Source organism: Manis javanica, chromosome 6 (genome assembly GCF_040802235.1).
Source record: "Manis javanica isolate MJ-LG chromosome 6, MJ_LKY, whole genome shotgun sequence".
Classification (NCBI taxonomy): Eukaryota; Metazoa; Chordata; class Mammalia; order Pholidota; family Manidae; genus Manis; species Manis javanica.
In genome coordinates this window covers 19721218-19735897 of record NC_133161.1, presented here as the reverse complement: position 1 = coordinate 19735897, position 14680 = coordinate 19721218, and the positions used below count along the sequence as shown (strand labels likewise).

The 14680-nt window shown below is 50.5% G+C and overlaps 1 protein-coding gene and 1 long non-coding RNA gene across 2 annotated transcripts in view; one reads left to right on the top strand and one right to left on the bottom strand.

The window, feature by feature from the left end:
• The window catches only part of LOC140849856 (uncharacterized), a 336908-nt gene that overhangs the window by 302271 nt on the left and 19957 nt on the right, over positions 1-14680 (top strand). The gene's annotated exons all lie outside the window — the stretch shown is intronic.
• Positions 7582-14680, bottom strand: part of PLXNA4 (plexin A4) — a 432372-nt gene continuing 425273 nt past the window's right edge. The window contains exon 32 of the mRNA XM_073238449.1: positions 7582-14635. Coding sequence (XP_073094550.1) covers positions 14540-14635 — 96 coding nt within the window. The 3' untranslated portion in view covers positions 7582-14539. The remainder of the gene's footprint in view (positions 14636-14680) is intronic.

Sequence of the window (14680 nt, the reverse complement as noted above, 5' to 3'; positions counted from 1 at the left end):
GCTTGGCAGCCTGACTCACAAGATCTGTAGTAAGCGCCCCATGAGCCAGGGCTTAATACAGGTTGTCAACCGAATCTGTTAAGTCCCTCCTGGCCCGCATCTGCACGTCCCTGAACCCCAAAGGGCGCTTCATGACACCCGCTTGTTTTCAGGTATGAGGTGGGTTTCCACGCGCCAACTCGGAGCACATGTCGCCCTCCTTTCACAAAATGGCACAAAGGGTGTGGTCCGTAGTTGCACCCAGGGGTGCGCTGGGGCCTCCGGCCACTGGTCGGCGCTGTTGCCACTCCTGAGGCGCGAGGGAGGGAGCTGGAAGCCAAGAGGACCGAGGTATTTGGATTATGTGAAATCAGAAGCAGCCCGCCTCGGAATTACAGGCTCGTAAATCACTCTGGGGAAAAAAGGGGCCAGGGGGACGGGAGACTTGGGACGCGAGTTTACGATCTCTCCAGAAGCCCTTGATGGAATTACAGCCTCGTAACTCACAGGGGCCTGCTCCTTCCTTCAGCTTGGCCTCAGGTCTCACGCAGGGCCTCCCGGGAGGGCCATCAGGGTGCCCGGGATGACGCCTTGCCTGGCGGCCGCCTTGAACAAACCCCTCTGGGCTCCTTGGCCAACGTGAGGGAGGCGGGACCGCGGTGGTTAAGTGCACTGGGTGCCCGCAGCTGGGCCTCAGTTTTAGCAATTCTGTCACAGTGTGTTGCAGGGAACCAACGCCGAAGAGGCAGCTGAGCCCCGGGAGGGGCCCTGCGGGGCCCGTGGGGGTGGGGGGGCGGTCGCATTCCGCGAGGTGCCCCAGAACCGCACAGCTAGGACACCCATGTCTCTCCGGATGGGGTGGGGCGCCGTGAGGGTGCCCTGCTTCCCCTTTCCCTGGGCCATGCCTGCCCTTGGCCCTTTTTCAAAATGGGGAGCACCAGCTTCACATCAGAATAAATAGCCAGCAGGGCCACAGCGGAGCTCACGGGCTGGGAGCAAACCCTGGGCTGAGGGAGCTGGCGCTGACCCTCCTCTAGCTGCGGGATGCGCCCCTGGAGGAGGAGGGAGTGGCCGCCATGCCTGCTGGGCCCCTGGCTCTAGCTGGGGCCTCTGTCGTGTCCAGAGTAAAATTTAAAAAATAAAACAATTTAAAAAGGCCACAGGAGGCAGGTTTCCGATAGCCAGTCAGTGATCCACTGTTAATAATAGCTTACCTTTCTTGAGGTGTGCTTACTAGGCATCAGACTTTGTGCACATAATCATCCTTAATTCTCACATCTTGCTCACCAATTATTTCCATTTCACAGATGAAGAGAGTGTGGCACAGAGATAGACGTAAATCGGCTTGTCTAAGGTCACACACATACTGGCATTGGAGGTTGGAACCGATTCCTCTGTAACTATTGCGTGTCTCACCAGGAAGCCGGCCAGTGTCTGGCCCCTGTGAATGGCAGTCCCAGATCTTTCAGCCAAATTCCCATTCAAATGCCCTTCTCTCCCTGCTTTAGCTCAGTCGCATACCAGTGCCTATGCTTGCTCATTTTCTCTGCAATGTCCTTTGTACTTCCAGTACTATGGTGATAATCAATCAACCCATCAGTGAGAGAGAGAGGAACTTGTTTGTTTTTGTTGTAATCTAGCACAGTCATTAAGAGCATAGGCTTTGGAAGTAGAGGAACTGGGCTCCTGTCCCACCTCTATCACTTGCCATTTGGGATTGGAGTCATCATGCTCAGAGGCTCAGTGTGCTTATCCATGAAATGGGTATACTAATGACAACTACTTCATAAGGCTGGATCCTGAGGACTGAATGAGATAATGTATGTAAGTGATATCAATATATCAACTCACTTTTTGAAATCATCTCTCTGAGGAAGTCCTTTATGGCCTGGAAGGTGATGACCCTCTGTCACAGGGCACTGAACCAGGCTTACAGTCCTCCCCAACATTTGTGTTCTCTTCTTTATCTCCTCCAGGTATCTGAGCACTACATTTTCTGAAGGGATCTACATTTTTTTAGTTCGTAGCAGATGGAAGAGTAAGTGCAGCCAGAAAACCTTGTCTTCAGAATCAGTTTAGTTTCATTACATAATCTCCAGATACTTACTTGATCTTGTGGCCCAGTACTTTAGAGAAAACAGTGGCATTTATCTAATTAGTTTGTATCCAGTGTTAAGTTCAGAGTAAAAGAAATGTAAGACCTGGTCTATTACTGAGACAGGACATAAAGAAGGTGAACATTTTAGGGAATAAACTTATCATGTACCTATCGGCACTGATTGTGTTAAAATAAAGTGCTGAGTGGTGGATTACAGGTAATTAGAGGCTGTAGCCACCCAGTATGAGGTGCTAACTGTGGCAGGGAGGAGAAAGATGGAAGGTCCTGGGGACGATCAGATTAGCAACAAGTCCCTCTGAGAAGTCACCTGTGAATCTGATGAGTCACAGAGCCAGTGGGCGACTCCATCGCTCACCAACAGCGGTGTCTTAGTGTTGCTTTGATGCTCTTTCCTTATCTCCCATGTGTCACAACTTGAAAGATGGAATAAAACCTTGGTTTTATTGTGAATGATGGAAAGGAAGAGCAAAGGCAGTGGCTGTTGCTGGTGGTTGAAGTGCTGGAAAAGTGAAGAGGTGGAAGAAAATTGAGGGCTCTTACCAAGAAAATGCTTTTGAAATGACTTTAATCTTGCTTTTATAGAATTATTAAGGGCTTTAAAGGATTATGTATTGTGCTGTGGATGTCCCTTGTGCCCTGCTTCATCTCCTCTCGACCCACCTTTCAACCCCAGCTGTTGCCATAGCAACCAGGTGTCGTGCATGGCATCTGCTTTGGGGATGGACACTGCATCCCCCTTTCCTTCTGCCTCAGGGCTCTGCTGCTCCTACCTCTGGGCTCACTGTCCACTTAGCCATTTCTATAGGCCTACAAACCTAGAAATCTGAGGAAATGAGCAGCCCACAGCAGCCTTGGAACACAGGGAACGGGAGCCCACGGACACATTCTGAGGTGCACTCTACCATTCCCGTGGGCCAAGCGGGAGTGGGTCCTCGGCCCATGGAGGGGACCAGCTTGATAACATGCCCATGAGCTGCCTTGTCCTCATCCCCCTCCCTCCCTCTACTTTTGCCTCTCAGGACCACGTTCGCAAATTGGACGCTTGCTCACAAGCCCTTGAGCCTTGTCTCAGGCTCTGCTTTTTGGGGAAGCTTAGGCACTTATCATTTTTAGATACCCATTTCTATACTTCACTGGGGAGCTACAGTCTGTGCTTGCATTTCAGGATTTGGGCAGCTGGAAGATTCTTGCTTTCTGACTTTCTTGTTCGTTCACTTAACAAACATTTTTAGAGTGACTGCTGTGCTGGGTGCTATCCCAGAAGCTTGGACTAGAGGGAGAGCAGGTGGCAGTTTTCCCTGAGAAGGCCCCCACTCAGTGCTGAAAGCTAGAGACTGTCCATGAAAAACTTAGAAGACGTTAGGACTTGCTCTAGTACTTTGTAATCCTTATCCTCACGAGATCCTCACAGCCCTTTGTGAGGAAGGTGTGATTCACTTCTTTACAAGTGAGAAAACTAAGATTTGGAGTTGGTTAAGATCTTGCCCCAGGTAACACTGCTGGAAGTGATGGGCTGGGTCTTCAGCCTTACTCTATGTAGAGAACATGGTCAGGTGACAAAGGCAGGCTCCAGAAAGTGGTCTGGGGCATTGAAGTCCCAGCTGTCCAAACAGGTGCGATGCTCTGCCATTCTGAATCAGCGGTGTTTCGGCCTGGGGTGCCTTGGGGGTTTGTAAAGCAGAGGTGAACTCCAGGGAAGAAGGAAGGAGGGCGGCAGCATGGAGGTGAGGACCGTGCAGGCAGGCACACTGGAGGGAGACCAGTCATCCGCAGGTTCTACTCCTGGTGAATGGCGCTGAGAGCACATCCTTGGTGACTGGCCAGCGTCCCCTCTGTGACTCTGCTGCTTTCTGTCCCCCAGGCCCTACCTTTGCATCTTTGGAGTTAGGCTTAATCAGGAGATGTCTGGGGACTTGGAAGGTGGGGCCTTAGTGGCCCAGGTCTGTGCTCTGGCGTGGAACGGGCAAGAAGGGCTCCCCTTCAGTTGAGGGGCGTGGGTTCCTCCCTTGCCTGTATCTCCGAGGGGCCCTCAGGTCTTTACTAGAATCCAGTGGCATTAGGCACAGCCGAGCACTGCCAGCATCCAGGTGTGGATGGGCCTTTGCAGGCTTCGGGAGGTGCTGTCATCCATAGCCTCCTAAAGCTGTTGCATCTCCAACAAGCACCCGTTTGGAGAACGTGGCCTGTGCCCCTAGGCTTCTCTGCTTTCCTGGAAGCTGATCATTGACCAAAATCCAGCGTATAGAAAACTGTAAGTTATGTTTTAAAATGACCTTGGCTGGATTTATCCCTCGATGGTAAACGTAGCTTCTCCTGAGGGTGGTGTGGAACCTGAGTGTTGTCACTGCACCTGTGGCTGAAAGTCTTTACTACCAGCAAATCTGGCAGAAAACTTCCAGCACAGAGCTGGCAAAAAGCACTGTCCTTCCAGATCCTATTTCTCCCTGTATCTCCCTTCCAATAACCTTCCCTCTCCTCCACCAACTGTCCTGTTCTCTGTAGATTTGCTCCTTTTTCTGAGTCGTCTTTTTCCTCCCTAATCTGTCCCAAATTCAGTGCAGGAAAATTAGGAACTTCCATAATGATGCACATTGAGTATAAATAGCCAATAATATCTTTATGAAAAGGGCTTTGGTCAAAAGAATAATTTTCTGTAGGTGAAAGGTCAGAGTTCATACATCAGCCATCAACTAAGGAGGAATTTATGGGTCAGATTAAATTTCTTGTACCCTGTAACAGTAAGGATAGGATAGGCTATGTGTAGTGACAAACAGCCCTCTCATCTCAGTGACTAAAACCAGCAAAATTTACTTCTCATTTGTACTACATAACCATCAGGGGCATCTGGTGCCTCTGTTCTGTGTCATTGTCATACTCCCTGTGGTCCAGGCTGATGGAGCATTGCAGGAGATCAGCATCACTGGGTCTCATATTTCACTGGCTGAAAGCAAGTGAGCAGCCTGGCTAGCCTGCCCTTGCTGGGGTGGGAAACTGTAATGCTCATTCAGGGAGGGGAAGTGGACATTATTGAGCAATGACACAGTCTCCCAGATATCCTTACATATGGGTCCTACCTCAGACCCCTTCCTCTTTAGCAGACGCTCCAGAAGCCCTGCAGGCTCAGGCTCAGTGTACAGGGTGGGAGAGTTGTTAAAACAAAAGCAGCACAGGTTTAGAGAAGGTGATTGATGTGCAAATCACCTGCCTCTGTTTCTACTTACTCTGCTTGGCCAGGAGCAGCTCTTCCAAGCCAGGGAGCGTCTGTGACCACAAGGCCTGCTCTCTTCCCCTGTAAAAGATGGCCACCAGCTGCAACTCAACGAATTAGTTTCTGAAAGATAAAATATTCATGGAAGTGTATGTGGCCTAATATGGAAAATGATGGAGGCAGATCAGTCACTATGGGGAAGAGAACCCAGTGCCACTGCTTTCTCCTCACCCTATTCCCTTTGTCCCTCCATCCATCCATTCATGATTTACTGAGCCCTCATGCTCTGCTGGACTCCTGTTAAGCTTGGGTAACATAAATTCAACTGGTGTGGTCTCTGCCTTCAACAATCTCCCTGTCTAACAATCAAAAAATATACCTATTTCATAAGGTGTTAACCATTTACTTTTTTGGTAATGAATAAACAAGGCATCTGTTATAGACTGCGTTGTGTCCCTCTGCAATTCAGCCCTAAGCCCCAGTGTGACTAAATTTGGATCTAGGGCCTTTAGGGAGGTCGTTAAGGTCAAATGAGGTCATAGGAATGGGACCTTTAATCTGATAAGCCTGGTTTCCTTGTAAGTAGAGACAGTAGGAAGCTCTCCCCGTGTGTGCACAGAGTAAGACCATGTGCGGACAGAAGGCAGCTGTGTGCAAGCCAGGAATCAAGCCTGGCACCGTGATATTGGACTTCTACTCTTCAGAACAAAGAGAAAATAAATGGGTATAGTTTAAGCCACCTGGTTTGGTATTCAGTTACGGCAGACAAAGCAGATTAATACGGTCTCCGTTCTAAATTTGTTAGTGAGGCCCAGGCCTGATCTGCTCTTTTGTCTGTACAGTATCATTTTCATGACTGATAACAACACTGCATGCACGTATGACCCTTCCTAGTGCACTGGGTGTTTTCCACCTTTGTCAGTAAATTGGCCCCCCCACAATCTCCTGGGTTCCATAGAGTAGTTAGAAGTGCCTTCAGTCAGAAGTGTCTTCCCGTGGATAAGGAAACTAAACCATAAGGTCATGGTGGTTGATGGTGGTTAAGTATGAGATCATACAGGTAAAGGAGTCGGGGACCTTGGTAGGAACTGGATTATGTGTGGGATCCCAGTTTGAACTTTCAGATGAGCTCACTGTCCCCACCTCCAACTGCCTCACTATTTATGCAGTGGGCCTCTTCCCCACTTCAGCTTGTAAGGACCAGCCTGTCTCTTCCAGCAGGGTCCCGCCAAGTTACCTTTGCTTTTTGTTTTGACAACTCTCCCACCTTGTTTCTCATAGATGGGAAAAACATCTCCTTCCTGTTCATGAATTATACTTTCCTTGTGGGTCTGAATTACTTAAAAACAAGAAACAAAATGAAATAAGCCCACTCTGATTGCCCTCAGTCCATTCAGTTTGTGCCAGGCCTTGAGGTCCCCAGTTCCAGCTTCCCCTCGCAGGGTGTCATCTGCACCCATGCTGTCCTGAAGGTGAAGGCGCCCCCTTGTCATCCGCTGTACTGCTGTGCCTCCAGAGGCCGGGTCTCCCCTCCTGCCTGAGATGGGCTCCCTCCTGGAGGGTGGGCGGGCACTGCGGGGCCAGGCCAAGGCATTGCTGTGGCCATCCCCCACGGCTTCTCCTGCCTTTGCCTCCATGGCCCCCAGTGATCCCTCCTGGCTGAGCACCTCTCCCCTCCACCCGCCCCCTGGAGGCTGGTTTGGACGGTGGATGGAGTATGTGCTGCAGGCAGACGCTGTCTTCTCCCCTGCTCCCTTCCTCCGTGGCTACCCTGCTCATTCCCTTTTCCCCCTATCCTATTTCTATCCCAGATCTTGAACTTGGGTTCATGATCTCCACCCTCTACCAAAATGGGGAAGGGGGACTAAAAGCATTTTTACTAGTGTAACTTTTCAGAGAGACTTAAAGCTGGGCTGGTAACCTGTGTCCTCTCCAGAGGCAACTCTAATAGGTTAGTAGTTTGTGCCTGGAAGGCTGTGTTGAGAAGGATTCAGAGGATGATTGGGCTTCACACAAAAGTATGGTCTGCTGACAGCACTGACCGGTAGCCGTTTGGTTTCCCTAGGCTGAAGCATTAGCACCTCCAGGGATGCCTGCTTCATAACTGGAGACAGAGCTGTAAGCACAAGGGCGCATCTCGGATGGTTGAGTTTAGGCACCGTGTAGCCAGAGAGAGAAAGTGCCACACGCCTATATCATGGAAACCTACTTATGGCCGGGAGGCACCTCTTCCTCTTTCTAGCCAGACACACAAAGAAAGACCCAAGTTCCAAAGTGCATTTTTATTATTTTTTAATAAACTTTATTCTATATTACAAATAGGTTTTTTTTTGTTCTGAACTGCAAAATAGGAATGCCTTATATTTACATACACAGGTATACAATTAATTATAACAAAGGTACAGAAGCTTGCCTTTACCAAGTTACAACTGGGCTCCAATTTAAATAGCATAGGTTTCCTTTTTAAAAACTTTTATTTTTTAAATCTTTTTTTAACCTTACTAGGATACTCTTTCTTTAAAAAATCAAAACCAGAAGACCCTCTTCTTCTAATAGATTTCATCCACCTATCTTTGAGGCTCATTGTAACACTGTTGTCTAAAGATATGCTTTGCTTTGTTCTAACAAAGGGTCAGTGTTCAAGGTGGGAGCTTTATGGAAACAGAAGTGTTGCAGGGCTGGAAGGGGGTGACTGGGGCAGGAATGACCTGCCCTGCCTCCTTCAGTGGACTCTCTCTGAGACTCACAGGCTGCTTGCCTGGTCCTTACACCACCCATTCGTCCTTTCCTATTTCTCCCTTTCCTATAGTATTAGAGACTTAATTCTGGGTCACCTGACCAGGCCACACTCCTTTCTCACAACACCTCGGCTCACTGAGCCAGTGTCTACTGTGGTACCCTGGAGTTGCTGGTTGTTAAGGTAACTTGGCGGGACCCCGCTGGAAGAGACAGGCTGGTCCTCACAAGCTGAAGTGGGGAGGAGGCCCACTGCATCCAGTCCTTCCTTCCTTCCCACCTCAGCCCCTGGGGGTCTTGTTCTTGGTCAGCGCAGCCATCACCTGACTAAGCAAGGCCCCCAGGCCTCAGTGACACCAGGCCCAGCAGGGAATGATGGAGGGGAGGGCTATCCACTCTAAAACACAGTCATTAGTTTCCAAATGGAAACAAGATTCTTTGAGGTAAACTAGCTTTTCTTCTTAAACAACTGAAGGTTTACAAGCCAACAAGCTGATGAGAAAACCGGGGAAGGGAGAGGGAAGCGACGCATGAGGACACGTGTCCCGTCCTGGTCACGGGATGAATTACTTCCAGTAGTCCTGTTTGGTAACGTCATCTCGGTTCCTTAAGTGTCTTTTGCACTGCTTTTTAACTGTATCCTCTGTTTTGAATTATGCTCCAAATGTGCTTGAATTGTAAGATCAAAGATACTAACAAAAGAATTTGTCATTCTGGAGGAAGAAACCGGTGGAGATGAGCTGCATAGACCATGTCTATGTGTCGTGAGCGCTGGCATTCTTGGGGGAGGGGGCTTGGGTCTCTCCCTGACCCACTCTTCACAGGGTCTCCCTGCAGTGTGGGGGGAAGCTGATGGGAACCACATAGGATTCAGCAACACCAGGGGCAACCAGGACAGCCAAGGCCAAACGGAGTGGAAAGGGGGATGGAGCGGAGGTGCCCATGGCCTCCTGCCCACCCTACTGTCTCTGCCAATGCAAACAGAAAGCGCTTTTTATTCTTTAGGGAATTTATTGTTTTGCTTTGTTTTGTTTTGGGGGAGTTACTGGCCTACTCAAGGAATTTAATTGGGATGCTAATGAGTGCACATTATTTTTATAACCAAAAAAATTCTATGTATTTTATAAACTTGGATACTCCCCCAATAAAAAAAATTTTATTGGGGAGCAAAGATTTGTGGGTTAGAGAAAAGGTCTCTCTTGAATGTCTGAAACTTTTATTACTGAGATTCCTTTCTGAAGGTGGACTGGCCATTTCATGTTCCAGTGGGGTTTGCACCTTCAAAGCACCGTGAGGAGAAGGGACAGGCAGTGTCCCTGCCTCTCTCAGGAGCTGCCTCTTCATTGTCACCTGTGCCTGTACCTCAGCTTCTCCCCCTGTAAAATAGGCTCTCGTTTGCTACACCTGTTGGGTTGGGGTGAGGTGGTGGAAGGCAGGCAGAGAAGAGGGTAGCATTGCAGGCCCTGGCCGTCAAAGGGCTGGGGACGTACTGGCGGACACAGGGGTAGCTTCCCCTGGCATGTCCACATCTTGGAAATGTCCTGGCCATTTCTTTTGCAATAAGGGGAAGCCCCCATCCAACCCGAGGCTCTATTCAGCCCCTTGGGAGGTACAGGTAGAGTTTCATTCCTCCTCTTCAGGACTTTGGACCTTACATCCACACCTGGGCTCCCTCATTTATCTCAAACTCTTAAAATACACAAACAAAAAAAACTACAAACCCCAAATAAACATCCCACACACAGTGTAATGAAAAAGGAGGGGTTGGTGGTCCAGGGGCCCTCAGTCATCTGTCCTGAGAACCCACAGGAAGCGTGGGGGCTGAGTGGGTGCTTGATGTGAAGGAAAGGCCCAGAAGGAGCCAGGAGCTGGGGAGGGGTCTCCTCTCGGGGCGTGTGGGGACTCCGGTATCTGAGGTCATTTATCACAGATCACCTCTCTGAGGCCTTTCAGACCATGCTGGGGCAGCTGGTCCCAAAGGGCCAGGAAAGGCGTGTCTGTGGCCTTATGCCTTCCATGTGGCTCCCTGTACCTTGTCTTCCCTCCTTGGTTCTCTGAGGTGGAAGGTTTATTCATTAACCTTAACCTTCACTAGACTAAATATTTTGACTTCACATCCCGTGAAGCCAAAGGAAGTGTCTGTAGTTCTGAGAAAGGAGAAGGATGGAAAATGGGACTTGCCCCTTTAGGTCAAAGTTGCTCAGGGTTCTGGAAGCATCAGCAGGATTTGCCTCTTGGAATAGAGGTCATCTGAGAAATTGTTACTTGTGCCTCCCTCTGATGGGGGCCCCACAGGGCCCTGGCTATACCAGGGAGCCCCCACCACTCAGGGAGGTATTGTTGGGAGGGTGGGGTGGGCCTAGGGCAGTGTGAGGGCTGGGCTCCCCACAGAGGGGCTGAGCACACCTGGACTCGCGTGGATACATGGCCTCTAGATGGAGGCCATCGTGCAGGAGGCAGGCAAGAAGGATAAGGGGGGCATGCGCCCCTCCACCAGGAGAGGGGCATACTCAGAAGCCACGCATGCAAGGGGGACAGGAGTATGAGGACCCTGGGCATGGGGAAGTGGGGAGACGGTCCTGGGACAGTGCATGGACCTTAGCCCCAGGCTGGAGGGTGTGACCTGGGCCTGGGGAAAAGTCAGGCACCTTATCTGTTGGTAACTTCTCAGCTTGAACAGTCCTGGACAGTCAGCCTCAAATTTGGAACTCACTCAACACGACTTCCCTCTCTGGGTGTAGCCCTGCTCAGGCACCTTGGGCCTGACTCGCTGGGATGCAGGCTCACGAGAGCACGGCTCCAGAGCTGGGGATGGGATGGCATGTCCCTTTGGGGGTGTGGATGTACCTTGGCCTGTGGGACACTCAGCTTATCCTCAGGCTCTAGGTTAAAACCACACTGAAAGAGGAAGGCAAGAAAAAACATTTTCCTAAGGAAGTAACTGACACAATAGCCAACTTCCCATAATGGCACCATTTGCAGTTACCAAGAAATATCAGGGTCTCTCGTTCTAAGGAAGGACAAAGAATGGCAAAGCCCACACCTGGGGAGAGCTGTGCCCCGCAAAAAGAAATGACCAGCCTGCAGCTATCTTTCTTAGCTTCTATCAGTCCATCCTTTTAAATTCAGGACACCAGAAAGCTCCTCACCTCCTCGCCACTAACCAACCTTCAGCCTATCTTCCTCTAACATTTGAGATCCCCACCAATCCCAGGTCAGTTATTCTAAGTGGTCTCTTGGGACCGTCTCGGTCCCAGTGGTCTCAAGGGGTGGGAGGTGCAGGAGGCAGGCTCGGGGTGGTGTGGGGAGAGGGCCTTCTTTCCCCTGCTCTCCCAGGACTCAAAGAGTTAAAGATTCCACCTGAAACAGAATTGTGACTCTGAAAACCAGCTGGGACAGAGGGGACCTCCTCTCCACAGGACCCAGTTTCCCAGCCCCTTCTGGGGCACGTGCCAGCCTGCTTGCCACCTGGGCAGCTCTCAGGGTCTCTGGCCTGCCAGCAGGAGATCAGGGGTCCCAAGGGGAGTTCTGGGAAGAAGATCGGAAGGACAGCTTGTTGACAATGCTGCCTTATCTTTACTGAAGCGTATCACACGTGCATCAAGAATCCAAACCGAGAAATGGAAAACAGCAAAAGGAAAAAGAATTTTTCGGGCAAGATGGCTTGCAGCTCTGCACAGTTCTATTCTACTTCTCTGCCCCCAGGCAGACACAGACACTCAGAGCAAACAGAGCACCAGCCACAGCTCGCCCCACCAAGCATGGTAAAGTCTGCCCCAGAGCCCTCCCCAGGAGGCAACGAGAGAGAAAACTGTGGGTCCCCCTCTCCTCTTTCTTCCTGACATTTATATTTCTCTGAGGTGTTTGAAGTTTCTCTTAAAACATGGGGAAAAAAAAGTTCTGTACCGACAAAGGAACAATAACAATACTAACAATCTGGTAAAAAATAAAACCTTCAGCAGAATCATGATAAGTCTTTTTTCTGCTTGTTCATTTTTCTCTCTGTGCAAAACTTAAAAAATAAATCAAAACATACACACATGCTCACACACGCACACACACACAGCTTCCATTCAGCAAATCTGTGTTAAATATGTATCTCTCTGCTCTCCAACCCTTCACATGTGCAAAATTATTTTAGCGGCCGAGGTGCCTCCTCGCTCGCCTCCCACATGCTTCTCTTCCGGCCTTTCAAAGCCCGTGGCTTCTTGAGAGGAAATAAAATGATCAAGGAGAGAAATTCTGTTTCTTTCACTTGGCACTTCATTGGCCAAAACCTTTGGTTATCATTTCCCCCTTGACATACATCTGTTCCCACTGGTTACGTCCCCACTGGTTGGGTTACTTGGGTTTCATCCACCATTTGTCCTCCTCGATGCCGCATGATGCCCTGTGCTGGCCTCAAGTCCTGGCCTCCCTCAGCCAACAGCCATCCTGATTTCTATGGACGTGTGACCTCCCCTTACCCCCAACAGCACTCAGCAGAGAAAGCAAGTGCTGAAATGTCCTGAAGCTGCAGGATGAATGATAAGGAAGGGTAAGAAGGGAAACACTTTGAAATTCTCCTATATAGAACAAGAAATCACACACACACACACACACACACACACACACACACACCTACACACACACACACACACACACACACACACACACACACACACACACACACACACACACACACACACACACACACACACACACACACCACACACACACCCCTGAAGGGGGTAGCATTCTTAGAAGTACAGGATGCTCCATAGACTTCGCTGGGAACCGTGTGGTTCTCCTCTTTCCACATGGGGTTTGTTTTGAGAGGATGGCAGGGAGTGATGTCTGATGTCCAGGAAATGAAGGCAAGACTGTGGAACCCTCACCTCAACCCCACAAGGGAGTTGGTGTACAACCAGACACCAGGGCCGCCAGGAGAGATGTGTCCTTATGGTGAAAGACTGGGCCAGATTGCATCTGAGGTCCCTTCAGGATTACAGGCTTCCATGACCCTCTCTTAGACCGCCTCTCACCACAGCCCCTGCCCTGCCCACCTAGAACCCCCATCTGAGCATGCATTTGCCTGGCTGGCTAACGTAACGCATCCATGGATGGAATGACCAATGGAGAGGCAGATACCAGGGCTGAGGTCAGTTGTATGGCCCTCCTCCCATTTCCGGCCAGGTCCTTCAGCTTGACTCTTCAGCGCCCCCCAGATGTGCCAAGCCAGGGGCTGAGTTCGGCTGGCACTTTGGTTTGTCTCTGCGAGGCTGGTCTCAAGTGTGTTTCTTATGATGACTGCTGAGAGATGAGGAAGTAGAATGGCTGCAGAATCAGCTGAGATACGGATGAATAATTCTCAAGGCAGTCTGGACAGTCCAGTGACCACAGTCATCTGCATAGCAATGGCATGAGATTCTGCAGGGGGCCAGGAGCTTGGCTGTGGGCCCCAGCCTTCTATGAAGTTCTCAGGAAGCATGGTGGGGGCAGAGCCATGGAGACGGCTGGAGGTAGAATCTCCTGGATGCACTCTGCATTTCACACTGACCCTTGATGAGTGATGGCTGGGGAGGATGGAGGTGCTTTCTCTAAAGAGCACTGGAGGAGCTGACAATGAACTAGACCTAAGACTATGGTCGTGACTCATTTGTATTTGGGGAATGAATGGGGAAAAAAAACGAAATTCTGCTTCCAGGGTGGATGCAACTTTCTCTCCTTTTCTCCCCTTCACGTTACATTCTACCACTATGAGCCAGACTGGGAGGTTAGGAGCATCTCCATGGTGGAATGTGACTGCTGTTCCTTCTCCTGCTTTCTACAGGCAGTAGAGGAACTGGGCAGCAGGTGCTTACAAGCACTTGGAAGGACTCCAAGAAGAGTGGATGGGGATGAGGAGGCCTCAGGAGGCCAGCCCAACAGGTGGGAGGTGGCCTGCAAAGCACCTCCCAGCTCGTTAGCCCCACCCTCCTGCCAGGTGGAGGAGGCACAGCCACTTCTGCTCACAGTTGCACAGGGACCGTACCTCTGCCCGAGCCCCTGGAGATGAAAATGTGGAAGGGAGAGCAAGGTGATGCCTTCCCAGAGAAGACAATACTGAGCTCATTGCCTCTGCCCTAGGCCAAGTTCAGACCAACACGGGGGCTCTCCAGAAGTGGGGGTTGAATAGCAGCGAGCAACATCCCCTCCCACGGCTCCTCATCCTGCTGCTAACACCCGGGGCCAACCAGGGAAGAGAGCCCCTGCTGATTATCTTCTGGTCAGGTCGCTTGCCGTGGGACTGGCCATCCGAGACGGACTGAGGGTTGGTGGCTGGTTCAGTCGTGTTGGCAGAGCAACTACAAAGAGAAGGGGTCCAGGAAGGAGGGCGAGACTGAGAGGCAGAGAGACAGCGCTGCTCAGGGGGTGCTGCTGACGCTGGTCGGAACTTGCACTTGGTAAAGATGATGATCGGACTGAGGCACGGCTTGGTGTGTCCCTCCCCCCAGGGGGCCCTGGAGGGACGGTTCTCAGCTGTCTAAGCTCATGAGGGTTATGACTTGTTCTAGTTTGTAGGCCAGTTTCTGCTTCCCACACTGGTCGTCGTGGTCCAGAGGTCCGAGGATCTGTTGAAGGACCAAGAATGGGAAGGTTACTGGTGGTACGCATGT